Genomic DNA, 27,887 nt, shown 5'->3' with positions numbered 1-27,887 from the left:
TTTACACTGTGTTTGAAATATTTCCAAATTTTTATTTTTATTTTAACTTATCTAAAAATAAAAGTAACTATAGAAAATTAAACTGAACCTCGCCGAGTTCGCTGCAGTGCATACTTTGCGCTCGATTACACATCTCTTCTAATTCATAGTCAACAAAAAGATGTCTTCCTGTTCCATCAAAGACTGTTCCTTTTTGTTTTTGAACAGGAATGGAGGGGTTGAATGCCAGTTTAGAACTATCGTATCGAGTATACAACTCGCTAGGGGTTCTGAAAATATAGAAACAGATAATGAAACCCTCTCGTGATCAATTCAATTGTAAATACATACAGCTTTCCTATATCCGGTGGTAGCATTCCGGGACCAGAGCTAGGTACACCATTTGCAATATTATTTGCAAATTTCCTCACTGTCGGATGGTAGTGTCTATACAATGCCGTTAGCTCATACAGGCTCGTACAGTTCGCATTACTGAATTCAGGTTCTTCCACTTTTGGGTCGTATACTCCTGATCCAACAACTGAATCTATGTCCAACAGAATATCCAACGATGTATTAAGAAGCATTCCGGTCCTCATAACGCCAAGACAGCCCAATGCTCCGTTGTGTAACAATTGCAACGACATCATGGATAGTCGTTTGACGAATGCTAAATACCGATGATAGGTAATATTGTTACGACGCTTTAGTAATACACTGTCCAACGTTGCAAGTATTGATTCCAAATCTTCATGATTTTTACCTTTAAAATTCAAAAGACAATAGTTAGGTAGGTACAATAAACAGTCGCTACATACAAGTAAGCAAAAGTGTCAGTTGATACCAATAGGCTTCCTAAGCATATAATATTATTAAGCATACATATATCACTCACCGGCGTGAACACTGAGTAAATTCTTGTAAAAGTGTGTGTAGAATCGTGCAGGATCGATGTTAAGAACTTCACCTTGGCCCTTGAGAATGGTGAAAACAGTTTGTATACAATGCAATTGCTCTCGATGACCGAGATTTGCATGAACCAATAGATTATTCAGCACTTCGATTAAATCGGAGAAAAACTCAATATTGATTGTGTGCGCGAACCTATCAATGATCAAATAATATGATTTAACAATAATTAATCTTAAACCTTCAAGCACATGAAACTTACTTAGAAAGACCTTCGAGTGTAACGCTTAGTAGCTTAGAGTTCGGAGCCGTTTTCAATATACGGAAAAATATTGTGAACACAAGCTTCGTTATGTCGGTTAGTTTTTTTAATTGGACCTGTTTACTTTCTTCAGCTTTGGTCTCAAATAGCTCTTTCTCTAGTTCAGCTAGCTTCTTTTTCCGTTTCCGTTCCTGTCTCGACATGTTGATAACCCGTGATTTGTGCGCTTCGAGCCTTTTCAATTTTAGCTCCTTCTCTTTCTCAGCGTTAATGTTGACATCTTTGATTTGCAAATATTTTAAACATGAAACCGTTTCCGGATGCACCCCGTGATCCTTTTTTTTAACAAGCTGGTTGATGTGCCGAACAATCTGAAAATAACAGCATCATACGACAAGTTTCACGTTACGATGATATCTAGATATTATCGATACAGCTGAAAACCGCAATAACCCACCAGCGACAATCGATTTTACTCTCTTTATACTTTACAGTGTCGGCCGACACTACAGAATGAGAGTAACATCGAATGTCGCTAGTGGGTTATTCCGCTTTTCAGCTGTACAAACAATATTTTATTTATTTTGCAATACTTACGTGTTTGCACATATCGAACCGGCTATCCGTCTTGAAAATTGTAACAAAACAAGAATGCACAAGCTTTCGAACATTCTCTTGATCGCTATTCAGCATCGTTACCAACATTTGACCAATGTTCATGCTGTAGTTGAAGTACGGATGCGCCATCAGTAGATCGCACATGCATTGGACAGCCACCACAGCGATGCTTTGCTTCTCTTCAATGTCTTGCTTGTTCAGTTTACGACTACGCCTCAATTGCTGCGTGAAGCCCTCGCAGTGGATGAGAAACTTTTTGTACTGCAATAGCAACTCGTTTTCATAGCTCACGCGAGCCAAAGTCGTTTTCTTCACTGTGGAGATTAAACACATAAATAGATTATTGTAGAACAAGAAATAACAATACAGTCAACTCAAAATAGCAACATACAATACAGTCAACCGTCTATATTGTAGGGACCATCGAGTTATAGAATTATCGATTTATAGAACACAAAAAAAAACTCCCGAATTATTTTATCTACACTGAACTTAAATCACATGTAATCTCCATTGGCAAAATCCGTTAAATTTCATTGGATGTCCAATGAACGGTTGTGCTACATTAGACCGAATGTAATTTCCCCGAATGTCCCATAACCACGAATCCAATTAAAACCTATGCCCCATTTGCCATTTCCCCGAACGTTGCCATATTTAACAAGAAAAAATCTTAAAAGTTCCGGTACATAAGTGATGGTAATCTGGGGGTAATAGAATCCCGATTAGATTAGATTTTGACAGATGGTTTTATATGTTGCCTATCAATAATTTTACCTTCTTTCAAATATGAGCTGTTTTTTCTGTTTGTGTTTTTTTACTCTTTATTCGTTCCAAATTCAAAATAAATTACATTTCAATTTAAACTAGGTGCTCTTACCAGCCTTAATTGTTATGATATATATCTAAGTGTTTTAACATTATTTTTGCCTTGGCAATTCAGTATTTTAAACAGGTTTTTTTTTTTAATGTATGTCAGTATAACAATTTACATCTTAAAACTAAAAACTAACACTAAATCTTATCTAAGTATAAAGGGAATTCATTGCAATTGCGGATTGCAACGATTTTTGCCTGAAATTATTAATTATTTTGTTGGGCATTTGTTCTAAAGTCTCAACATTCGAAATTATATGTAAAGGGTGATACGGTCAAAATTTGGTCAAGGGAAAACGCGTGTAAATTGGTGAAATCGTTTATTTAATAAATCAAATTAAGTTTCTTTTTCAAGTTCAATTAGTATAAAATTCAGGAAAAATATTAAGTTAGGCTTCCGCTTTTCCAAATCCGAATTGCCGGGCCTTACGCTTGACCCCTGCCATCAGATTTTGTACAGCCACCTTGTCCACCTTCTTCGCCGCAGAAAGCCAGTTTGCCTTGAACTGCTGCTCGCCCTTAGCAGTTTTTTTGGTCTTCTTTAGGTTCCGCTTGACAATAGCCCAGTATTTCTCAATTGGGCGGAGCTCTGGCGTGTTGGGAGGGTTCTTGTCCTTGGGAACCACCTGCACGTTGTTGGCGGCGTACCACTCCATGGCCTTTTTACCGTAATGGCAAGATACCAAATCCGGCCAAAACAGTACGGAACAACCGTGTTTCTTCAGGAAAGGCAGCAGACGTTTATTCAAACACTCTTTCACGTAAATTTCTTGGTTGACAGTCCCGGAAGCTATGAAAATGCTGCTTTTCAAGCCACAGGTACAGATGGCTTGCCAAACCAGATATTTCTTTGCGAACTTTGACAGTTTCATGTGCTTGAAAACATCTGCTACCTTTCCCCTTCCTTTTGCCGTATAAAACTCCTGTCCCGGAAACTGCTTGTAGTCGGCTTTGACGTAGGTTTCGTCGTCCATTACCACGCAGTCAAACTTCGTCAGCATCGTCGTGTACAGCCTCCGGGATCGCGCTTTGGCCGTCGTATTTTGTTTATCATCGCGATTTGGAGTCACTACCTTCTTGTAAGTCGATAGTCCGGCTCGTTTTTTGGCTCGATGCACGGTTGTAGACGATACACCCAGCTTATTTGCGGCATCTCGAAGAGAGAGGTTAGGGTTTCGCTTGAAACTACCGGCAACTCTCTTTGTCGTCTCAGCGGCTTCCGGTTTCCGATTTCCCCCCGATCCAGACTTCCTGGCTGTCGACAAACGTTCCCCAAACACTTTAATTACATTTGTAACGGTTGATTTGGCAACTTTTAGCGATTTTGCCAACTTTGCGTGCGAGTAGCTCGGATTTTCGCGATGCGCGAGCAAAATTTTGATATGCTGCTCTTCTTGCTTGGACGGCATTTTGACAACTGAAGAGTGAATTCCAAAATCAAAATAGGAGCAACATTCTACACACACACACCTTCAAAATGAGGGGTGTTCAGGTTTTTTAAATGCAAAATTGAAAGAAATACGTCAAGTTGATATTGACCAAATTTTGAACGTATCACCCTTTACCTCAGTAGTACCAGGGCGGCAACTTCAAAATCATCGTCAGAACTTTGTTCTGAATCCTATCCTTTGAAGTACTTTTTTCCTGGTCGTTCAAAAACTAGACTATATTGGCATAGCGTAAAGCATGCTTGGTCTAAAAATGTGTTTAAATATTAGAAGTTTATTCGTCGCGCAAAGTTTAGATTTCCTGTTTATAACAGGATACAAACATTTTATATATTTGTTACATTTGGCTTAAATGCCCTCAAAAGTTAATTTTTGGTCAAGTACTAATCCAAGATATTTCACTTGGTTTGACCAGGAAATTGGTACCCCGTTCTAAGTGACTATGTGACTACTACTAGGTTTCAAAAAGGAAGCTCTAGGCTTTTGTGGAAATATCATAAGTTGAGTTTTGGAAGCGTTGGGAAAAATCTTCCATTTTTGTAAATAAGAAGAGAAAATGTCTAAACTTTTCTGCAGTCTGCTGCAAATAACACGAAGACTTCTTCCTTTAGCGGAAATGCCTGTGTCATCAGCGAATAAAAATTTGTGGCAACCCTGAGGCAAATCAGGAAGAGTCGCGCACGGAACCCATTTGGATACGGTTGTGTTGGTTCTCTGTTTTGTGCGTGCGTTCGCTTTCATAGTTTCGGTTGCATTTGCGGGCTTAGCGCTAACACTCTGCCTCCCGGACGGCTATACGTGTGTGATTGGTGGTGTTCTCGCTTTCTGGGAAGTTTTAGAATCGAGAAAGAAAACGTGAATTATCATGTTTGCAAGCATCAGAAGATTTGGCACTTCCTGCGTTGTTTGATTTTTTTTCTCTCGGACCAGATATTTGTGGCATCGCGAGTGATAATGTTTCATTTCAGTTTATGTAGCGCGCAAGGTGTGTGAAAGAGCTTGGCACGATCGGTGTTGATGTTGGTTCACTTGCAACTATTTTTGCAAAAAAAAAAAAATTAAGTTTTTTCGAAAGAAATTGATATCGAAAGTGTACCAAAAGTGCTTCTGAACGTGTTTCGCAGTTAGATGGTGAAATTCGCGGTTGTTTTCAGTGAAAATTCCGTATCACAAATTTTCTCACCGAGTTCCCTTTTTTTGCCGTTTGACGACATCGGGAATGCGCTCCCGGATATATTGATTTGGTGAGTACGTTCCAGTTGAGGATTGTTCTTGTACATTTCTCGATTGCATTTTCGAGGGGACGTGTCTGCTTTTGTAGGCAGTGCGTTTGATGGTCGGTTTGGTAGTATCCTTTTAAATATAATGTCTCATGTCCAAAGAACCTCGATTTTCGGTCTATTGATTCAATACTTTAGTATTCTATTTTCAAAACATACAATGATGCATTATGTCATTTCATGGCACATAAAACAAAAAGTGTGTGTATAGGACCCAATAATCTAGGTTATTTGTATTTTGTAAAACATCTTTATTTTTTATTATATTTTTCATTTTACTACATATACATTATATATTACATGATTATGTATAAATTCATAATGTAAATTACAATAAATACTGGGACGGGAGGGAGCATCAGGGCATCATTGAAGTTGTAACTGGACAATGGAGTGGAGTGCCAACCGGAGTCTAGGAGGGAATGTGTACTGTCATTTTAGATAGTTACATTCCACTCCAACAGTTGCAATGAATTTGACGCGCTTTTCTTAAACAAACCATCCCGTGGAAAGCTTAACATCCTTTTTGGCCCTTCATACAGCAGTATGTTGAATTCAGAATGATGACGGAATTTGATCTTGCTGTTGAGTGGAGCCGCATGCAGGGCAAGACCCAAGCTAGGATGGTGGCTACATACATACATACATACATACATACCCTGAGGCAAATCAGGAAGGTCCGAAGTGAAAATTTTATACAATATAGGCCCAAGAATGCTACCCTGAGGAACTCCTGCTCTAACAGTTAGTTGTTCAGATTTGGAATTTTGATAATTTACCTGTAGAGTTCTGTCAGTTAAATAATATTGAACTAATTTCATAATATAGAGTGGAAAATTAAACTTTTTCAATTTAGCAATCAAACATTCATGCCAAACACTGTCGAATGCTTTTTCTATGTCTAGAAGAGTAACTCCAGTTGAGCAGCCTTCAAATTTGTTTGAACGAATTAAATTGGTAACTCTTAAGAGTTGATGAGTAGTTGATAGTGTTCTGGTATTGGTAATGGCGAACGTTATAGTTTATTTCGCAGTGCTGTGATATATATTCAATTAATTAAGTGTTAAATTGTGCTTATGCCGCGGTAGAATTGATCCTACGCGTGCCCCGTAGTGATAATTTATTGGATAAGTAGGAGAACAGTTGCTGCTGCCGCTGGTTCTCGTTCAATTTTTGTGTTTTCCTTCGCCCGGCAAGCTATTTGGTACCCTTTTAGTAAGCTACGGCATTGTAAATTTTTGCTTTCGTTCGTTTTTACTTGTGTCTCTGTAGTGTTGCACGTAAAGTTTATGTGTATTATAGGTGATATATATGGCTGAGTGTGCAATATGTAATTTGGGGATTTTGGTAAGTGATTTGCCGGTTATCTGTGTGGGTAAGTGTGCTCGTGTATTTCATTGCAAGTGCACTACACTCACGCGGACTCAGGCAAAGCTTATCACAGATAATGCAAATGTTCTATTCAAGTGTAGTAATTGTCTGTCAGATCAGATTTGTGACGAGCAGAATGTATCGGTTTCGGATACCAAAATGCTGGGGGAAGCAATGAAGCAATTGTCTTCTGTTGCTGACTCTATCACTGGTATACGAAACGACGTTGCTGCTCAGATAGACAACGCGTTGAGAATTGGCATGGAAAAAATGCAACAAAATTTGAACGATTCATTAAGTTGCTTTGAAAAATTAATTAGTGAAAAATGGAATACGATGACTAGTTCATGTTTTGAAATTAGTACGGAAAAAAATTTAGCTGCAACGAATGGCGCATCTAGGACGGTTCATTCTGAATCGGACCGAAATCCCAGACGCAAAAAACGTAAATTTCAAAATAGTGACAACGATTCGACTGATGATTTTTTTCAAGAAAATGCGAGTTTTGCGGATGTTGTAAAAAGATCTAGTCATGCAAGTAAAAGTAAAAATATAAGTAACAGTAACATTAACAGTAACAGTAACATTAACAGTAACAGTAACAAACAGAGTAATCGTAAGACTCGTCAAACCAAAAGAGTCCAAACAAGCTTGCGAAGATACTCGTAAGTTTTTGAAAACTCAGTTGGATCAAAAAACACACAAAATCAGTAATTTTAGGAATGGTAAAGATGGCTCTATTATTGTTGAGTGTGAAACAGGAGCTAATCTAAATGATGTAAAAACTGGTATTGAAAGCAATCTGGGTGAAAAATATAGTGCTGTTGTTCCCACTTCGGTGCCAAGATTGAAAATAGTGGGCATGAGCGATCAGTATTCCTCCGATGTCTTCATTGACTACTTAAAAAGTCAAAATGAAGACATCGCTATAAATGATGTTAAAGTAGTGAACATGTTTGAAAATCCACGCTTCACTTATAACAAGTTAAGTGTTGTAATTGAAGTCGATGTCGATACTTATAAATGTTTGTTATGTGCGAAAAAAGTAAATGTAGGGTTTGATCGGTGCTCGATAGTTCCCGCGATTAATGTGTTGAGATGCTTCAAATGTGGAGAATTTGGGCACAAGAGCATGGATTGCAAAAATTGTGATAGATGCTCTAGGTGCAGCCAACAACACAAAACGTCAGAGTGTACGTCAACTGTATTGAAATGTCTTAATTGTTTGAAAACGAATAAAGAACGAAAAATGAACTTGGACGTCAACCATACCGCATTTAGCTCGGAATATTTGCTCTATAAAAGACTTTTTGATCAGAAGAAAAGCAGCTTGCGTTTCAATAAATAGCAGCCAAGTTCCAGGAATGTGAATCAATTCGATTTTTTATACTTGAATATTGCGGGGTTGTCAACAAACTACGTAGCATTACGTCAGATTGTTGAGGAAAAACGTCCTCTTTTAGTTTTATTATCTGAAACTCATATTGTAGAAACTGAAGCTTTTGATCAGTATAGTATTCCGGGATATATTGTTGCTGCTTGTTTATCACATTCTAGACACACTGGCGGTGTTGCTATTTATGTCAAAGAATTAGTTCAATTCAACCTTCGTACCAACGAAGTTATTGATGGCAACTGGTTCTTGGGCATTACAGTTGTATGTGGCATGAAGATGGGTAATTATGGTGTTTTGTATCATTCTCCCAGTTCTAGTGACCAGCGTTTTGTTGAAGTTTTAGAGAACTGGCTCGAGACGTTCCTTGATTCTAGTAAATTAAATATATTGGCTGGTGATTTTAATATTAATTGGCGTGATAACCATAATGTTATTTATTATGTATATTAATGACTTGCGACGTGTTTTACGATTTTGCGACATTAATCTTTTTGCAGATGATAGGGAAGAGCGCTACTTCGTCGTAATCACCCATTTCCGTTCTATCAAGCAGAAATCATCAATAATATCAATGATTTCACCATGCACAAAACAATAATACGTTTGTTCCGATGCGTTAGTTCATTAGCTACGACATAAATCCTATTAGAGCGCATTATATTTACGCTCATTGTTCTCAAAACAAAAGAAGCGCTTCTAGCGCATCCCCTTTTTCTCCGTTTATCCGTAGGACGAAGAAAATCTAATGGCGTTTCAATGCGTTTGGGCGGAATTGAAACGCGTAGGACGAATTTAGAAGCAAGAAGCAGTGTTAGATTTTTAATAATATCTCAACATTGTTTGACTCTTTATCAAATCCAACGGTACGTATGGAAAGGTGGATAAATTTAGAAGTTATCTTTGATGAAAACATTCCATGTTTTGTTCAAACGCTTTCCAAAAAGCGTGGTAAAGTGCGGGATGTTCTTAGTAGGACGGAAATTAGATCAAAAACCCTACTGTGTTATTCATTGCAGCTAAGGATTTAGATGATGCCGTTTTACACTTGAATGAAGATTTGCGTTCTCTAAGTAGATGGTTGAAGTATAAGCAGTTATAATTGAATACAAGTAAAACTAAATTTATGGTAATTTCGCGGAATCGAGTAAATGAGAATGTCTCTGTTGTAATTGATGATTAGACGTTCGGGAGATTAAATATCTTGGCGTGATTATTGATGACACACTTAAGTTCAACTCTCACATTGACAATGTCATCAAGTATGGAATTCTATGTCGACTGAAAAACGATTTAACTATTGCCAGTAAAATATAGCTATACAAATCAATCATCTCTACTCATCTTGACTTTTGCCCTTCCATTTTATTTCTGGCCAATGCAACACAGATATCGAGATTACAGCGCTTGCAGAATAAAATAATGCGTTTGATTGTGAGATGTAATAGATTCACTTCCTCAACTTTGATGCTAGACGCCTTACAATGGTTGTCGGTGAAGCAAAGAATTGTATATTTGACTATGGTGTTCATTTTTAAAGTAGTTAACGGTTTGCTGCCTCGATATTTGTGTGATCGAATTGAAAGAGGAAGTGACTTTCATAGATATAATACTAGAAATGCGGTTGAAATAAGAACACCACATTTCTTGACTTGTGCTTCACAAAATTCATTATATTATAAAGGAATAAATGTTTTCAATTCGATGCCTAGACATATCAAACGTTTAGCAACACTTACAGAATTTAAAAGACACTGCATTTCACACGTTAAAACTGTCTTTTGAACAGTTATCCAGTGATTTTTTTTATGAATTGACAAATTATGTATCTTGACGAAGTTATCTCTAACGGATTATTTTATATGGATAGCTGTCATAACGACTTTTTAATAATTATTGTAGCACTGCAAAACCTATTTCTGTTCGCCACGAGGGTGATGATGGATTTTTAATATTTGATTTAATAGTAGATTAATTTAAAAAAAAAGTAGTCTACAAAGGTTTGAGCCTCGCGCGCGTATTACGGATATAGAGGACTGAATTTAACATTTGATAAAAAAAAATGCAATTTTAAAGCTTATTTGAAAGATACCTTGAGTTAGTAGTAAGTTTTCTGGTAAATGTTAGGGGTTCGTGAGCATTCCTGACATTGCTGAAAATTATGATAGCATCAGATTGCGGGGTTGCTAGTGTAATAGGATGCTTTGTTGATTGTTCATTAACTCTTGATTGCTTGTAATACTTATGAATATTTTAGGTGGACAAAAAGGTGAACTAGGTGGACGCCTGAGCTTTTCCACATTTATATCGCTGTGAAGCAACTGTAAACTCTAGAGGGAATTTATATCTGTAACTAAAACCAGTTCGATTTTGTTTGCCAACCTGGTAAAATGTTATATATAGTTATCTTAAAGATAATTCGTCCAGCTCAAACCTTTGTAGGGGTAAGAGGTGGGACCATCATCATCATCATCATGAATGCCCATGGCGAAATCTAAACTGTTCATCTGCAAAAATTGAGTTCGTATTGATTGTGAAGCATCATTCTATTTAAAATTATCTTTTCAAAAAGTGATACTTATTGGACGATAGCTAGAAGCTTCAGCTGAATTTTTATCCGGCTCCAAAATTGGAACAACTTTTGTATTTTTCCATTTATCAGGAAAGTATGCTAAATGGAAACATCTGTTAAATAATTTTACCAAGAAAGATAAGGTACTCCCTGGGAGTTTTTTGATGAGGATGTAGAAAATTCCATCACCACCTGGAGCTTTAATATTATGAAACTTTTTAGTTATAGACCTTACTTCGTCCAAATCAGTCCCCCAGGATTCAGTCCGCATCGTGCTCTCTTGCCGTGCGGATCTATTTGCTTTTTGCTGAAGGAAGTGTTACTACTACCTAAAGCTACAACAAATTTAAACAGCACTTTTCAGTGCTCAACCTGTAAAAATTTTCTACCTTGTTCAACTCCTCTTATTCCTCTTCGATCCTTGTTTGGACCCTACCCGAGGTAATCCTTCTTGGATATCGATTTGGAAAATTCCTCTTCGATCCTTCAGATTCTTATAGTAATCTGCTTCGAAGTCGATTTGGATAAAAATTTACTGCCGCCATGGCGCCTAAACGCAAAAGAAAGGGGCAAACTCTTGACCCCCCTTCTGATGAAATTAATTTGAGTAATCAATTTGATTTGCTCACGGATGATGAGAATGATCCATCATCCAAGAAAAATTCTAGTAAACTTTCCCGGCTTAATGCCAAGAAGGAAAAGATTCCCCCTATTGTGATAACCACTACCGATTTCCATGCTCTTCGCATGGAACTTTTGAATTTCGTGAAAGTTAAGTTTTCACTACAAATTGGACGTCGGGGTGAATGCCGTGTATTGGCTGAAACCTTGGACGGATTTAAATGTCTTCTCAAGTATCTTACTGAGAAGAAGCACAAATTTTTTACTTACGACACCAAAACTGAACGTGTGTTCAAGGTTGTCATGAAAGGACTGCCCAGTGGTGAATCTCTGGATCAGATCAAAGATGAACTGGCAAAATTACTTGGAGTTGTGCCACTCCAAGTAATCAAAATGAAAATGAAATCCCGTCCTGGCGATTCGCGCAACGGGATTTCTAATGATTTTTATTTAGTTCACTTCAAGTCTAGTGAACTAAACAACCTTAAGGCCTTAGAAAAAGCTAGCCTTATGCTCCATGTCCGAGTGAAGTGGGAACACTTCAGGAAGACTGGAGGAAATTTCCAAAACCTCACCCAGTGCCGTAAGTGCCAGGGATGGGGTCACGGAACTAAAAATTGCTACATGCCAGCTAAATGCATGAATTGTGGTGATTCCTCTCACGCAAAGGACGACTGTCCTGTGAAGGAAGATCCTAAGAAATTTAAATGTTCAAATTGTGGTGAAAACCACAAATCCAATTTTTGGGAATGTAAGACTCGCAAAGCGATCCTACAATCTCGTTCTAACCGTCAGGTAGGAAACGCTCCACGTTTCCGACCAGGTACAAATTCCTCTGCTGTTAACAACGGTCAGCGAGGAACAAATTCTACATTCGTACCCGTAGGTACAAATATCTCCCCTGCTTCAAATGTTTCATCTGTACCTACTCCCCTCGCTGCTAACAATGTTCAGCGAGTTAATGGAGCTACCTACGCTGCTATTGCAGCGGGTAGAAATCAAAATACTAACCAACGTTCTAACGGAAATTTTGACAATTTTGACTTAGGAAGCATTACTGCCCCCAAAATGGAATTTTTACAGAATTCATTAATTGACATGATTTCTGATATGCTTAAATCTAACTCCATGTTTGATGCTATTCAAACTGGAGTAAAATTTGCAAATAATATTGTCATGACTTTAAAATTCAGTAATGGATTTTAAAGCATTAAATATTGTAAATTGGAATGCTCGATCTCTTAAAGATAATGAAGACGAGCTATTTAATTTTTTGAGAGTTCATAACGTGCATATTGCCGTTATAACTGAAACGTTCCTTAAACCTGGCCATAAGGTTAAGAAGGACTCAAATTATTTAATTTATAGAAATGATCGTCTTGATGGACCCTGTGGTGGCGTTGCCATCATTATTCATAGACGAATCAAGCATAAAATTCTTTCTTCATTTGAAACCAAAGTTTTTGAAACTTTGGGAGTTTCTGTTGAAACAAAATTTGGACAACTTACGTTTATAGCTGCCTATTTGCCATTCCAATGCGTAGGCCAGAAAAAGAATTTTCTCAAGGGTGACCTCCAGAAACTTACCCGTCATAGGTCTAAATTCTTCATTATTGGTGATTTTAATGCAAAACACCGCTCATGGAATAATGCTCAAAGCAATTCCAATGGTAATATTCTGTTTGATGATTGTTCTGCAGGTTATTACACTATTCAATATCCAAACAGTTCAACATGCTTTTCTTCTGCAAGAAATCCCTCAACTATTGATTTGGTCTTAACTGATTCATGTCAACTTTGTAGCCAATTGGTTACCCATGCTGACTTCGGTTCTGATCACCTTCCAGTAACTTTTGAAATATCTCAAGAAATAATTTCTAATCCCAACAGCTCTACTTTCAATTACCATAGGGCTGATTGGGAGCAATATCGAACATTTATGGAATATAACTTCGATCCAAACATTCCTTTGCAAACCAAAGATGAAATTAATTATGCTCTTGAATCTCTGACTACTTCTATAGTTGAAGCAAGAGCTGCCTCAGTACCAAAATGCGAGGTTAAATTCGATTCAATTATAATAGACGATGATCTTCAGCTCTTGATCCGTCTTAAAAATGTCCGTAGGAGACAATATCAAAGAACACGCGATCCTGCCATGAAAGTTATCTGGCGGGATTTGCAAAAACAAATTAAAAAGCGATTCTCTGCCCTGAGGAACAAAACTTTTGAAAATAATATTTCTAAATTAGACCCGAGTTCCAAACCCTTTTGGAAACTCACAAAAATTTTGAAAAAACCTCAAAAGCCTATTCCAGCGCTTAAAGAAGGTGGTAAAATTTTGATCACAAATTTGGAAAAAGCTCAGAAACTTGCTAAGCAATTCGAGAGTTCCCATAATTTCAGTTTGGGTCTTACTAGTCCTATTGAGAATCAGGTTGCTCGGGATTTTCTGAATATTTTCTCTCGGGAAAATATTTTTGATGATTCCTGGGGGACTGATTTGGACGAAGTAAGGTCTATAACTAAAAAATTTCAAAATATGAAAGCTCCAGGTGATGATGGAATTTTCTATATCCTCATCAAAAAACTCCCAGAGAGTACCTTGTCTTTCTTGGTAAAATTATTTAACAGATGTTTCCATTTGGCATACTTTCCTGATAAATGGAAAAATGCAAAAGTTGTTCCAATTTTGAAGCCGGATAAAAATCCAGCTGAAGCTTCTAGCTACCGTCCAATAAGTTTGCTTTCTTCAATAAGTAAACTTTTTGAAAAGATAATTTTGAATAGAATGATGCTTCACATCAATACGAACTCAATTTTTGCAGATGAGCAGTTTGGATTTCGCCATGGGCATTCAACTACTCATCAACTCTTAAGAGTTAACAATTTAATTCGTTCAAACAAATCTGAAGGCCACTCAACTGGAGTTGCTCTTCTAGACATAGAAAAAGCATTCGACAGTGTTTGGCATGAAGGTTTGATTGCTAAATTGAAAAAGTTTAATTTTCCACTTTATATTATGAAATTAGTTCAAAATTATTTAACTGACAGAACTCTTCAAGTAAATTATCAAAATTCCAAATCTAATCGACTACCTGTTAGGGCAGGAGTTCCTCAGGGTAGCATTCTTGGGCCTATATTGTATAACATTTTCACTTCGGACCTCCCTGATTTGCCTCAGGGTTGCCACAAATCTTTGTTCGCTGATGACACAGGCATTTCCGCTAAAGGAAGAAGTCTTCGTGTTATTTGCAGCAGACTGCAAAAAAGTTTAGATATTTTCTCTTCTTATTTACAAAAATGGAAGATTTCTCCCAACGCTTCCAAAACTCAACTTATAATATTTCCACATAAGCCTAGAGCTTCATTTTTGAAACCTAGTAGTAGTCACATAGTCACTATGAACGGAGTTCCAATTTCCTGGTCAAACCAAGTGAAATATCTTGGATTAATACTTGACCAAAAATTAACTTTTAAAGATCACATTGAGGGCATTCAAGCCAAATGTAACAAATATATAAAATGTTTGTATCCTCTTATAAACAGGAAATCCAAACTTTGCCTGACGAATAAACTTCTAATATTTAAACAAGTTTTTAGACCGGCCATGCTTTACGCTGTGCCAATATGGTCTAGTTGCTGCACTACCAGGAAAAAAGCACTTCAAAGGATTCAGAACAAAATTCTGAAAATGATTTTGAAGTTGCCTCCCTGGTACAGTACAACCGAAGTACATAGAATTTCGAATGTTGAGACTTTAGCACAAATGTCCAACAAAATAATTAATAATTTCAGGCAAAAATCGTTGCAATCCTCAATTGCAACGATTAATTCCCTTTATACTTAGATAAGATTTAGTTTTAGTTTTTAGTTTTAAGATATCAATTGTTATACTGACATGCAGGTTAAAAAACCTGTTTAAAATACTGAATTGCCAAGACATGAACAATGTAAATAACTTAGATATATATCATAACAATTAAGGCTGGTACGTTACTGCAGTAACTGGAGCACCTAGGTTAAAATGAAATGTAATTTATTTTGAATTTGGAACAAATAAAGAGTTAAAAAAAAAAAAAAAAAAAAAGTCCCCCAGGATTAATCAAAAATATTTTCCCGAGAGAAAATATTCAGATAATCCCGAGCAACCTGATTCTCAATAGGACTAGTAAGACCCAAACTGAAATTATGGGAACTCTCGAATTGTGCTTGGCAAGTTTATGAGCTTTTTCCAAATTTGTGATCAAAATTTTACCACCTTCTTTAGCGCTGGAATAGGTTTTTGAGGTTTTGTCAACATTTTTGTGAGTTTCCAAAAAGGTTAGGAACTCGGGTCTAATTTAGCAACATTATTTCAAACGTTTTGTTCCTCATTGCAGAGAATTGCTTTTAAAATTGGTTTTTGCAAATCCCGCCAGATAACTTTCAGGATAACAGGATCGTGTGTTCTTTGATATTGCCTCCTACGGACATTTTTAAGACGGATCAAGAGCTGAAGATCGTCGTCTATTATAATTGAATCGAATTTAACCTCGTATTTTGGTACTGAGGCAGCTCTTGCTTCAACTATAGAAGTAGTCAGAGATTCAAGAGCATAATTAACATCATCTTTGGTTTGCAAACGAATGTTTGGATCGAAGCTATATTCCATAAATGTTCGATATTGCTCCCAATCAGCTCTATGGTAATTAAAAGTAGAGCTGTTGGGATTACAAATTATATCATGGGATATTTCAAAAGTTACTGAAAGGTGATTAGAACCGAAGTCAGCATGGGTAATCAATTGGCTACAAAGTTGACATGAATCAGTTAAGACCAAATCAAATCCTTTAGAATTATGTTGGCTAGTATTTTGATTTCTAGTCGCTGCAATAGCAGCATAGATTGCCCCATTAACTCGCTGAACATTGTTAGCAGCGAGGGGAGCAGGTATAGATGAAGAATTTGAAGCAGGGGTGATATTTGGAATGTTGAATTTGTTCCTCGCTGACCGTTGTTAACAGCAGAGAAATTGGTACCTGTTTGGACACGTGGAGCATTTCCTGTCACTTAGAACGAGATTGTAGGTTCACTTTGCGAGTCTTACATTCCCAAAAATTGGATTTGTGGTTTTCACCACAATTTGAACATTTGAATGTATTAGGCTCTTCCTTCACAGTCGTCCTTTGCGTGAGAGGAATCACCACAATTCATGCATTTAGCTGACATGTAGCAATTTTTTGTTCCGTGACCCATCCCTAGCACATACGGCACCGGGTCAGGTTCTGGAAATTTCCTCCAGTCTTCCTGAAGTTTTCCCACTTCACTCGGACATGGAGCATAAGGCTAGCTTTTTCTAAGGCCTTAAGGTTGTTTAGTTCACTATACTTGAAGTGATATAAATAAAAATCATTAGAAATCCCGTTGCGCGAATCGCCAGGGCGGGATTTCATTTTCATTATGATTACTTGGACTGGCACAACTCCAAGTAATTTTGCCAGTTCATCTATTGATCTGGGCAGTCCTTTCATGACAACCTTGAACACACGTTCAGTTTTGGTGTCGTAAGTAAAAAAATGCTGCTTCTCAGTAAGATACTCCGTCCAAGGTTTCAGGCAATACACGACATTCACCCCAACGGCCAATTTGCAGTGAAAACTTAAATTGCGCGAAGTTGCGGACAAGTATTGTGCCTTTCAAGAAAAAATATACACTGTAATTTTTTTTGTTACAAAAAAAATTAAAATTACTCAAATTTCATATTTTTTTAAAATTATTTTTTTTATATTTATTTTGTAGCTTAAGTAAAGCATTACCAACTGACACTTCTGCTGGGCAAATCATAAACAAAAAAGTTATGAATTATTGAAAAAATATTTTTTTTTCCAAAATACTACCGATAGTTATCGAATACCTCGGTTTTCTTTGTTCTGGATACCGCAAAAGCAACCGATGAAGTTATTGTGTTTGGTGACTTCAATCTCCCGGGGATTTCATGGAAAAAAAAACTCGCAACGGCTTCCTCTATCCTGACATGGATCACTCTGTCATCCATTCCTACGCTTCGCTCCTTCTGGACAATTACAGCTCAGCCACTCTTTCTCAAATCAACCATGTTATTAACCAGAACAACCGCAGTTTGGATCTTTGTTTTGTAAGCGCCCAGGACATGGCTCCGTTCTTATGCGAGGCGCCCACTCCTCTGGTGAGACTGGATCGTCACCACCCGCCGCTATTGGTGACGTTAAGTACTAAGCTGATGCATGATTTTAATATTTCACCTGCCACCGTTTCCTACGATTTTCGCAACGCCGACCATGGTAGTATCGCCGAGTTACTCTCCAATTTAGATTGGGACGACTTATTGGACACCGTTGACATTGAGTCCGCCGCTCAAACTATTTCCAGGGGTTGAAACTGTTGACGTTTTTTACTACACTCGCTTCGTTGTCATGCGCGACAGTCTGTTTTTATTCCTACACTCATGCTCTACCGACGTCTCTCTCACACAACACAACCGGTAGAATAACATTCGAGAGAAAAGAAAATGATCAAATAACTTTCATATGAAATGAGTAATTTCGTTCTAATTTCTCAATTTGGTGTAAATTAAACCATTTCTGATCAGAAATGTTATTCCTATGACATCATTGCTTGCTATTTGCAGAATTCACACAGGCACAACATCAGCAGCTCATATTATGAGAAAAACTAAAATACATACATTCGTGACGGTCTTCGGCGACAGTTTCATATGACAGAGCCTGTCGTATGACATTTGAGTTTGGTACTGTACTATGATAGCTTGTTTTCCAAGTGTCGGAGGCAAAAGCAGTCGATTATCACAGAAAATGTGTCGACTACCGTGACCGCTTACAAGACTTACTATTTCCAATGTCTTGGCATATATCATTGACAACGAAAAAGATTCATCATCATACGACCCATCCACCATGGCATACGAGCGAATTTCGTCGACTGAAATCCAGAAAGAGAGCCGCTCTTAGAAAGTTCACCAAGCACCGCACACTATCCCTTCAACGTCACTATGTCAGGATCAATCACGCATACAAACGAGTTGCGAAACGGTGCTTTCTTCAATATCGACGTGGATTGCAGAGAAAGCTTAAGTCACGTCCTAAGCAGTTTTGGAAGTTTGTCAACGAACAACGTCATGAAGCTGGTATGCCGTCGTCTATGACACATAATGGTAACGTGGCCTCATGTACGCAAGATATCTGTCAGCTGTTCTCTGAAAAATTTGCTAGTGTCTTCACGGACGAGAGACTGAAGGCCGGCGCACAATAGATACCTTTTCAGGTTTTTTGACAGTTAGCCCATGCATTATCTGTCAAAAAACCCGAAAACGTATCTATTGTGCGCCGGCCTTGAGTGACGACCATGCCCGACTGGCTACCAGTTACGTACCACTCTCTGGCCAAACCATGAGCAGAATTGACATCAATCCCGAGATGTTTTTCAGGGCTTCCTCGAAACTCAAGTCGTCGTACAATCCGGGTCTTGACGGAATTCCATCGGCGTTCCTCAAAACACACTTGGACAATTTGTTGTCTCCACTGCTGCACGTTTTTCAACGGTCTGTGGACGTCGGAGTTTTCCCATCCTGTTGGAAGCTAGCGAACATGTTTCCAGTACATAAAAAAAAAACAACAAACAGGACGTTGGCAACTACCGTGGCATTACTTCGCTTAGCGCTGTTGCTAAATTGTTCGAACTCGTTGTTATGGAACCGTTACTCGCTCACTGTAAGCCGTATATTAGCATGGTTTCATGGCTGGTCGCTCCACTGCCACTAACTTGCTGTGCCTTACTTCCTACATCTCTAACAGTATGTCGGATCGTGCTCAGACGGATGTCATTTATACTGACTTATCTGCTGTCTTCGATAAATTGAATCACCGCATATCAATCGCTAAACTGGACAGGCTTGGTATCCACAGCTGCCTTTTGCAATGGTTTCAGTCGTACCTCACCGATCGCTATCTTACTGTTGTCATTGGTGATCACCAGTCCCGTACGTTCGCTGCCACATCCGGCATACCCCAGGGTAGTCACCTGGGACCGCTGATTTTCCTGATTTATTTCAACGACTTGAATCTGGTAATTGAGAGACCACGATTATCTTACGCAGATGACCTTAAACTCTACCTCCGAATTCACTCAATTGAAGACTGTTGCTTCCTTCAACGTCAGCTGAATGCTTTTGCTGATTGGTGTATTCTGAATCGTATGGAGGTTAACCCGTCCAAATGCTCGGTTATCTCTTTTTCGCGCAAGAAGGAGACTATTAAAATAACTCTCTTTCAAGCAGCGCATCTCGCACGCCGTCGACAAAGCTTTCAGAATTCTAGGGTTTTTCTTCAGGATTGACAAAGACTTCACGGATATCTACTGCCTTAAATCGTTGTACTGCTCCTTGTCTCGCTCCATATTAGAATACTGCTCGGTTGTCTGGACTCCTCACTACAACAACGGTGTCGAAAGAGTTGAGTCTGTTCAGCGACGGTTCCTGAGATATGCGCTACGTAAACTGCCGTGGACGGATCCCTTCCGATTGCCTAGCTACGAAAGTCGTTTGCAACTGATCCATCTGGAGCGCCTGTCGGTCCGAAGAGATACAGCAAGGGCATTGCTAATTGCGGATATTTTGCAAGGACGCACCGATTGCCCTGTCCTCCTTGAGAAAATTGACATCAATGTTCAACCCCAAGCCCTACGGAATAATTCAATGCTGCGCCTGCCCAAACAGCGAACTAATTATAGCATGTTCGGTGCAATCGGTGGTTTACAGAGACTCTTCAATAGGGTCTCCGCACTGTTTGATTTTGACCTGACTCGCCAGTTGCTTCGCCGGAGGTTAAGTTCGTTTTTTTCTAGATCAGTTTAGTTTGCTTAGTAATGTTCTTTTTTTTACGAGATGACTATCTATGTACTTATTGATATTTTGTTTTGGTACTTTTCATGTTTAGTTTAAGTTACATCATTGGGGCAAATAACGCCTGTTGATGTTCAGTCATATAAATAAATAAATACCTTTGAAATGGTGTTAATATTAAAACACATTAAATTTACAACAAAAAAGCTCATAATGCATAAATTGCCCAAAGTCGTTATTTTCGAGATACTCGTAGGTTAAAATTCACTTATCGCATAATTTGAGTAATTTTCGCTCTTTTGAGATGTTATTCGTGAGTGTTCAATCTTGAAAGTATTTTTAACAAAAAGCCCAATTAATTTCCTTAAACTTTGCTGTTCACAGTTTTTTAATCATACGCATGAGTTAAGATATAATTAATTATGAGTAAGAGACCGTATGGGAAAAGTGTATTTTTCTGTTTGGCCCCATAGTCCTCTCCAGGTGGGTTCGTATTGGTGCTATTTGCGTGTGTTAGTGAGATGAAATTTTTTGTTAGCTGTAAGAACTGTCATTCTAAAGTAAAAATAAACAACAAAACGAAAACAAACCCTACGCTTGCACGGTAACAGTCAAATACCCTTTTATGAGTAAAATTTAAGCCATTTTTAATAAAAGTGGCTTTACTCATTAATGAGTAAATTATTTTAACAACAATGAGTTTCTGCTAACAGTAGCTAACAGCTACTACTTAATTGGCATAATAAATTACTCATTAATTAGTAGTGCCACTTTTATTGACAATGGGTTCACCTTTACTCATAAATGGAAGTTTGATTCTTACCGTGCACGTGACAGTATACGCTAGTGTGTGTAAAATTATATTGTTAGTGTAGTGTTAGTGAGATCCTGCTTGGAGAACTCAATATACGGGTAGCTAGTTTAGCTAATTAATTATATCTTAACTCATTTGCTGTGGTTAGCGCACGCTTAGTAGATAGAAAGAAGATTGATGACTATTCTGAAGATTTCCTGCAAAAAGATGATGCGCGAGGCAAGTGATGCGAAAAATGATAGAAGATTTTTCGAAGATTCGTTCGCTAATGTGATAATTTTCGAGCGTCTAGAATTGAGATTTAGGCTGTGAACCATTTGCCGAGTTAAATTTAACTCGTAGTTAAAAATGACATTTCGAAAGTTATTTCTTATGTTCGAAAATCCCCGTGCTGTCGATCGACCGGTTTTCGAGCCACGGTCGTCAAAATTTAACTTTTTGTCTGTCAGAAATAACCACGCTCGGATAGCAGGGTTAATCGATAACTTTCCATCTGTCAAATTTTAACCAAAAGTTAAAATAATCCACCAAATGGTTCAGAGCCTTAGATGTGTTGCCCCCTCGGCAAAATGAACAAAATGTTGATGTAAAAAGGTAAAGTTATTTGAAAAATTAAAAATGTGGCTTACATTAACTACATCCAACTATTGATAAAATGATTTGAGATAAGCTTGATCATTTTTAATATTGATGGACTGCAATACCCACACGGACAAAAGTTTTCATGTAGTTTCCATTGGGAATGCACATAATATTTTTCCATTAACAATGATATTTCACATAACATTCATGATTTCACATAACATTCATGTGATAACATGAGTTCTATATGATAATTTGACACATAAGGTTCATGTGATTTTGTGGTGCAATTCCCAATTATATTCTGAAAACAAAACAAACAATTCGACATACACAGCAAAAAAAGTTGTTGAATATTACATCGAAACTGCTGCAACCAGGTCAATCCATCGGTTGTGTAATATCACATTGTACGATGTACATCGATTTTGTGAACAAAATTACATCCATTGATGTAATATTGTATCTGCTTTTTGCTATTACATCATTATTTCATACATCAGCTTGAATTACGTTGATCGATATTACATTTTTTTTTGCTGTGTACCTACAGGATATGTTGCTTCATGCGACAAGGATATGTTGTGAATCTTTTCGACTATCTACAACAACGTCTCCAGACCCAGCCAAGAGCACGCGTGTTCATTCATTATTCCTCGACACACTACCTTAATGAGGATTAGTATACTCATCACAGGGACCATCAGCTGGAACCAATTTCTTTTGATGACTTAACTTAAGCAGCTCTAAGAAGACATTAATTTTTCTACATACTGTTCAATAATCGAAATGTGTAAGCTTACTTCATTTTCTATGTGTTAATTCTTAAAGAATGTTTTTTTCCCCTGTCGCGATAAAGTGTTCATTCACCAGGATTACGTTTGACTAAATAAATTACTATTACAATTACTATCAAATAGTGATGTAGTGGTAAGCGTTATTGCATCTCACCCCAAAGGGCCTGGGTTCAATCCCAATCGGCGCCGCCGAGATTTTCTGAGGCATAAAATCTCTGATCACACCTTCTTTTGGAAGGGAAGTAAAGCCGTTGGTCCTCGGTCCATAAGTTGATTGGTCGATAGGTAGGGTCCATGTGTAGGGGCTGCCTACCTGACGTCGATAGCATTGGTACTTAGGCTCTGAACCATTTGGTGGATTCTTTTAACTTTTGGTTAAAATTTGACAGATGGAAAGTTATCGATTAACCCTGCTATCCGAACATGGTTATTTCTGACAGACCATAAGTTAGATTTTGACAACCATGGCTGAGTTTTACTCAAAAATTGGTCGATCGAAAACACAGGGATTTTCGAACAAGGACAATCACTTTCGAAATGTTACTTTTAACCACGAGTTAAATTTAACTCGACAATTGATTCACAGCCTTAGTACGGAAAACAAGATCGACGGGAAACAAATGAAGAAAAAAAAATACAATCAAACTATTGGATTGTTTGTTTTATTTACTAAAGGATGCTCAATTTTTCGCATAAATTGCTCATTTGTTAATAGGTACCTAACTCTGCCATCACTTAATTATATCCTTCTCATGGTAGCACAGCCCACATAAAAATGTTATGGTTAATTTTCTTAACGACGTGTTCGGGGTATCATCCAAACTATTTGTAGAATAGTTCGATAATTATTGTTATCGTTTGTTTATGGTATTTTTTTATTAGGGAAGTGATCCACAACTTTTCGGTCCATCTCATGTTTGTCAATCTACCATTAAATAGTCAGTACTTATGTAAGCTTCTCAGTGTGCTCATATGTTCTCGTAGATATATGTTTAATTGACCACTTTGTCAAGCAGTTTTGGCTTGACTTTCTACCAGCGATTTCACAAAACTGGACCAACTAATTTCTATTTTTTTATGAAACACACAAATGTTGGTTACTTTTCTCGAGGTTCTAGAAGAAAAAATCTCAAAATAATGTTTTATTTAAAAGTTCGAGTGGTAGTTAATGTCATTTTAACTGCTCGAATGAAGTGGTTAATTTAGCAACTTTAAGGCCGTTCGCAATGCTGAGTTTCAAAATTGTTTTAAACTACTCGTCAATTCTATAATTTGAAACTGTCAAAAATAAAACTGCAACACGATCAGCGCAACGCACAGTTCTAAAACATGTTTGTAATCATCAAGTTCCATAAACTTTACTGTTCTCTATGAAGTTCTCCGTTTTTTATTTGTGGAGCTCTTCGAAACATCTTCAACACATCCAAAGAAATTTGAAACAGAGTTCCATTCGTGTTTCAAACTCGCTCAGAAATAAAACAGAATAGTCGAGCAGTTGCAAATCTGGTGCAAAATAGTGCTCGAATAATGAAACTGCAACTCAGCATTGCGAGAGGTGCGTTTCTGTTCTAGTTTCAAATTGAAACAGTCCTTATAAAATACAACAGCATTGCGAACGGCCTAATTTAACCGAGCAACTATTTAAAAGCAATTAAAATACTTTTGTTTTTTTTTAAAAGAAACCGTTTTTTATGGATTCGATGATTTTTAGGCTGTGGAGAAATATTTTTGTTCTGACACTTTTTTTCAAAAACTCATACAATTTGCATATCAAGGAACTGAGTTTCGAACCCTTTCGGATTATAGTCGCTATATTCGGAAACCAATTGAGCTGTCAAATAGCGGAACCAATCGAGCAAATCACGGCCAACAACAGAAAAGAGCACATCAGCTATTGCGAACAAAACTGCAACCCCTTTTCTCGAGACTCAAGGCTCGTTTACGTAAACTAACACCATCTTTGGGTTGGGGAAAGTTTCCTCTATCCGATGATGCTGGTAATTTGCGTTCGATTGGCGAGGAAAGAATAATCAATGTTTTGTTTATAAAATGTTACCTTTTCAATTGTTGGTCTACAATATTTTGAATTGGTTCCGCTTTTTGATAGATCGAAATTCTATCCGCCAGACTTTTTAAATATATACTTTCATTGTGAGCGATTTGAGCCCGGGACATACTGCCTACTGTCAAACGCTGCTGTTGGTATAGGCCTTGTCACTGGCCTGGTTTTTACTGAGAACATACACGGTAACCGCAAAATACCCAATAATGACTACAAAGTAAGCATTTTCGAGGGAAACTGGGACTACCCACTAAATGAGTAAAAATTTACACATTTATGAGTAATTACAACTACAAAAACAAGTAGTAAGTATTCATTTTTGAGTAACAAATACTCATAAATAGGTAATATATTTACTCATTGAATGGGTAGTCCCAGTCTCCCTCGAAAATGCTTACTTTGTAGTCATTATTGGGTATTTTGCGATTACCGTGTAAAGCAAAGTTGCGTTGTCATGACAGCAACGACAAAAGCTCTGATGCTTTTCTGCTCGATTATCAAATCTCGCGTAACATTTGAAAGGGGGCTATCCTCGTTGATCGATTCTCGACTTTCTCTTTGGTTTACCACGGAAACATAAACGAATTTCTCACTAAGCTCGCAGTACAGTTCGACAGAAGATGCTGTTAGCTTGCGCCTGAAACAACACACTCAATGGGAAATTCATTTGCAGTCGGGTAATTCGCGAAAGAGAAAATCGATGAAGAGAATCGATCAACATTTATAGGCCCTTTTCTCGTGCCATAACCATTACCATTAAAGTTCTAATATAGTTTTATTTCCGAAAATGTTTCTCCATGATAATTTTGAATGGTAATTGTTCTTAACCCATTGTTTGTAAGGTTCACTTCCAAAAAAACATAATATATAAGGTTAAAACTTTATCACACTTCATGTAAAGTTCCATAACCATTTCAGTTTAAGTTTAGCAAGGATAATAAACATTTTTAACCATTTTCGGTAAGGTCAAGTAATGGTTAGCGTTTATGCGGGAGGGCCTAGCTTTGGTTCGAAAATGTTCAATCAATCAATTTTTCTGCGTCACTAAGCTTATCAATGAATAAAAAAAATCTTTGATCGGCCGCTTTGAAAATCGAGCTATTTTTAATGATTTTTTATCGATTATGCGGAACTTTCCTACACGATTAGTAGCTATCAAGCGGTGCTATAGAATGGTATCAAAACCCGATTTGTTTACGTTTTGGACATAGGCCCATTTCAAATGTTACTCAAGAATTAAGAAATAGAGTTAGAATATTATTTTTGATTCCAAAAACTAGTTGAAATTAAGATGTACACGTAAAATAAAGGCGATTTAATTTCTATTCGATTGCAATTTTACTCTCAATTTGAATCTAGTATGAATAAGAATTCATCAGTTCATTTGGCTCAAAACATTCTCTCCGCTAATCTCTCCCTCTGAGTATTTCTAGTACAGACTATAGTTAAGAAAGCTTCTCAGTTGAAATTAACCACTTCATTCGAGCAGATAAAATGACGTTTACTACCACTCGAACTTTGAAATGAAACATTATTTTAAGGCCGTTCGCAATGCTGAGTTTCAAAATTGTTTTAAACGACTGGACAATTCTATAATTTGAAACTGTCAAAAATAAAACTGCAACACGATCAGCGCAACGGACACTTCTAAAAGATGTTTGTAATCATCAAGTTCCATAAACTTTACTGTTCTCTATGAAGTTTATAGAGTTTTTTTTTTGTGAAGCTCTTCGAAACATCTTTAAATACATACAGAAATTTGAAACAGAGTTCCATTCGTGTTTCAAACTCGCTCAGAAATAAAACAGAATAGTCGAGCAGTTGCAAATCTGGTGCAAAATAGTGCTCGAATAATGAAACTGCAACTCAGCATTGCGAGAGGTGCGTTTCTGTTCTAGTTTCAAATTGAAACAGTCCTTATAAAATACAACAGCATTGCGAACGGCCTAAGATTTTTTCTTCTAGAACCTCGAGAAAAGTAGCCAACATTTGTGCGTTTCACAAAAAAATAGAAATTAGTTGGTCCAGTTTTGTGAAATCGCTGGTAGAAAGTCACGCAAAAACTGCTTGACAAAGTGGTCAATTGTCTAAAGGTATTCCATAAACTTGAAGGAAGGAAAGGATTACCTCAGAATGTTCATTACTTACATTTCTGTGCTGCCGTGTCGATTATTCCAAGTCTGTACTCGGGAACGACGTCCTTGAAAACTTCCACAAGTGAAATCATTGCCAGCTTCCGGATAATGTACATGTTTGTTTTTCCACTTTGGGACGTCTCCGGTATAAGATCTACCAGCATAGCCAGGTTCTTAATTTTCGTCTCTGGATTTTCCAAAATTGAAGCACAAGTAACTCCGATCAAAAACTTTTGACGCTCAATTTCATCTTCCCGCTCCGACAACAAATCAGTGGTCCTGATTTCATTCTTCGGTGCAGCCTGAGTGATCTGCACTTCTGACTCTGGGACTTCGTCTTCTTCCACCGGTATTTTTATATCAACTTGGCCAGGTTTAATTTCTGCGCTGCGACTCACGATTCCACCTTTTTTTGTTTTGATAGGAAGTAGTTCCTTCGTTTCGCCATCGTAGTTGACCTGGCCGCTTATCTGTATCTGATATTCGTCTTCGAGTCTTTCCGTAGCATTTCTCACGTCTTCGTTTTCGTCATCTTCCAGTGCAGAATCATCGGAACCTTGTTCGGCAACAGGGTTTTCACTCATTTCGCTTGAATTGAAATCATTAGAGCCCTCCGAACATTCACTTACGCTATCCATCATGTCGGAAATATCTTCAACGGATGGCTCGAGTGATGTAGTATTCTGCTTGTTTCCGAACGGTTTCTTGACTGGACCATTTGAAGCTTTTTTAATTGCATTTTTCACTTTGAAAATATTGCTACTCAGTTGTTTTTCCTTATGAAGCGTCTTCTTCGTTTTAGCGAAATTTTTCTTGTGTTTCTCATGGTGACCACGTTTAGCAGAGCTAATTTTAATCTTTTTATGCTGTAAATATGATAGTGACAATAACATACAAAGTAACATTCAATCTTAATTAATCCACTTACTAGAGGCATTTTATTTAGATATTTTTCCTGATCCGAGATTTCTAGCCCCTAAACATTTTTTGTCCAACTTTGATCACGCTATTTTGGTTTAGGCCACGGAGAACTATAATCGAATCAGTACCAACACGAATAACAGCAAACATAACCTCACTTTTTCTCATGTCTTGTGTCATAATGACTACACACGGTAACCGCAAAAAACTCAATAAATACTATAAAGTACGCATTTTCGAGGGAAACTAGGACTACCCAATAAATGAGTAAATCGTATTTACTTATTAATGCGTATACTTCCCGACCAACCGTTCGTGAAACTTCTTCAAAGTTCTTAATATAGAAATAAAGGTTTATGTCGGCAATTC

At 37.5% G+C, this 27,887-nt stretch overlaps 1 protein-coding gene across 1 annotated transcript; it reads right to left on the bottom strand.

The window, feature by feature from the left end:
* On the bottom strand, positions 1-27,648 carry Noc3 (Nucleolar complex protein 3). Its single transcript, XM_065234859.1, has 7 exons — positions 27,526-27,648; positions 26,611-27,463; positions 1,748-2,082; positions 1,151-1,521; positions 875-1,083; positions 331-742; positions 1-269 (listed from the first exon to the last, which is right to left on the bottom strand). Exons 1-7 carry the CDS (start codon positions 27,532-27,534, stop codon positions 68-70), a joined length of 2,391 nt encoding a protein of 796 aa, XP_065090931.1. The 5' UTR covers positions 27,535-27,648; the 3' UTR covers positions 1-67.
* Between the last annotated feature and the right edge of the window lie 239 nt (positions 27,649-27,887).

Source organism: Ochlerotatus camptorhynchus, unplaced genomic scaffold (genome assembly GCF_037179485.1).
Source record: "Ochlerotatus camptorhynchus isolate MF236.1 unplaced genomic scaffold, CSIRO-AGI_Acam_v1.1 ptg000443l, whole genome shotgun sequence".
In the NCBI taxonomy this organism is placed as follows: Eukaryota; Metazoa; Arthropoda; class Insecta; order Diptera; family Culicidae; genus Ochlerotatus; species Ochlerotatus camptorhynchus.
This window is presented reverse-complemented; position numbering and strand designations above follow the sequence as displayed.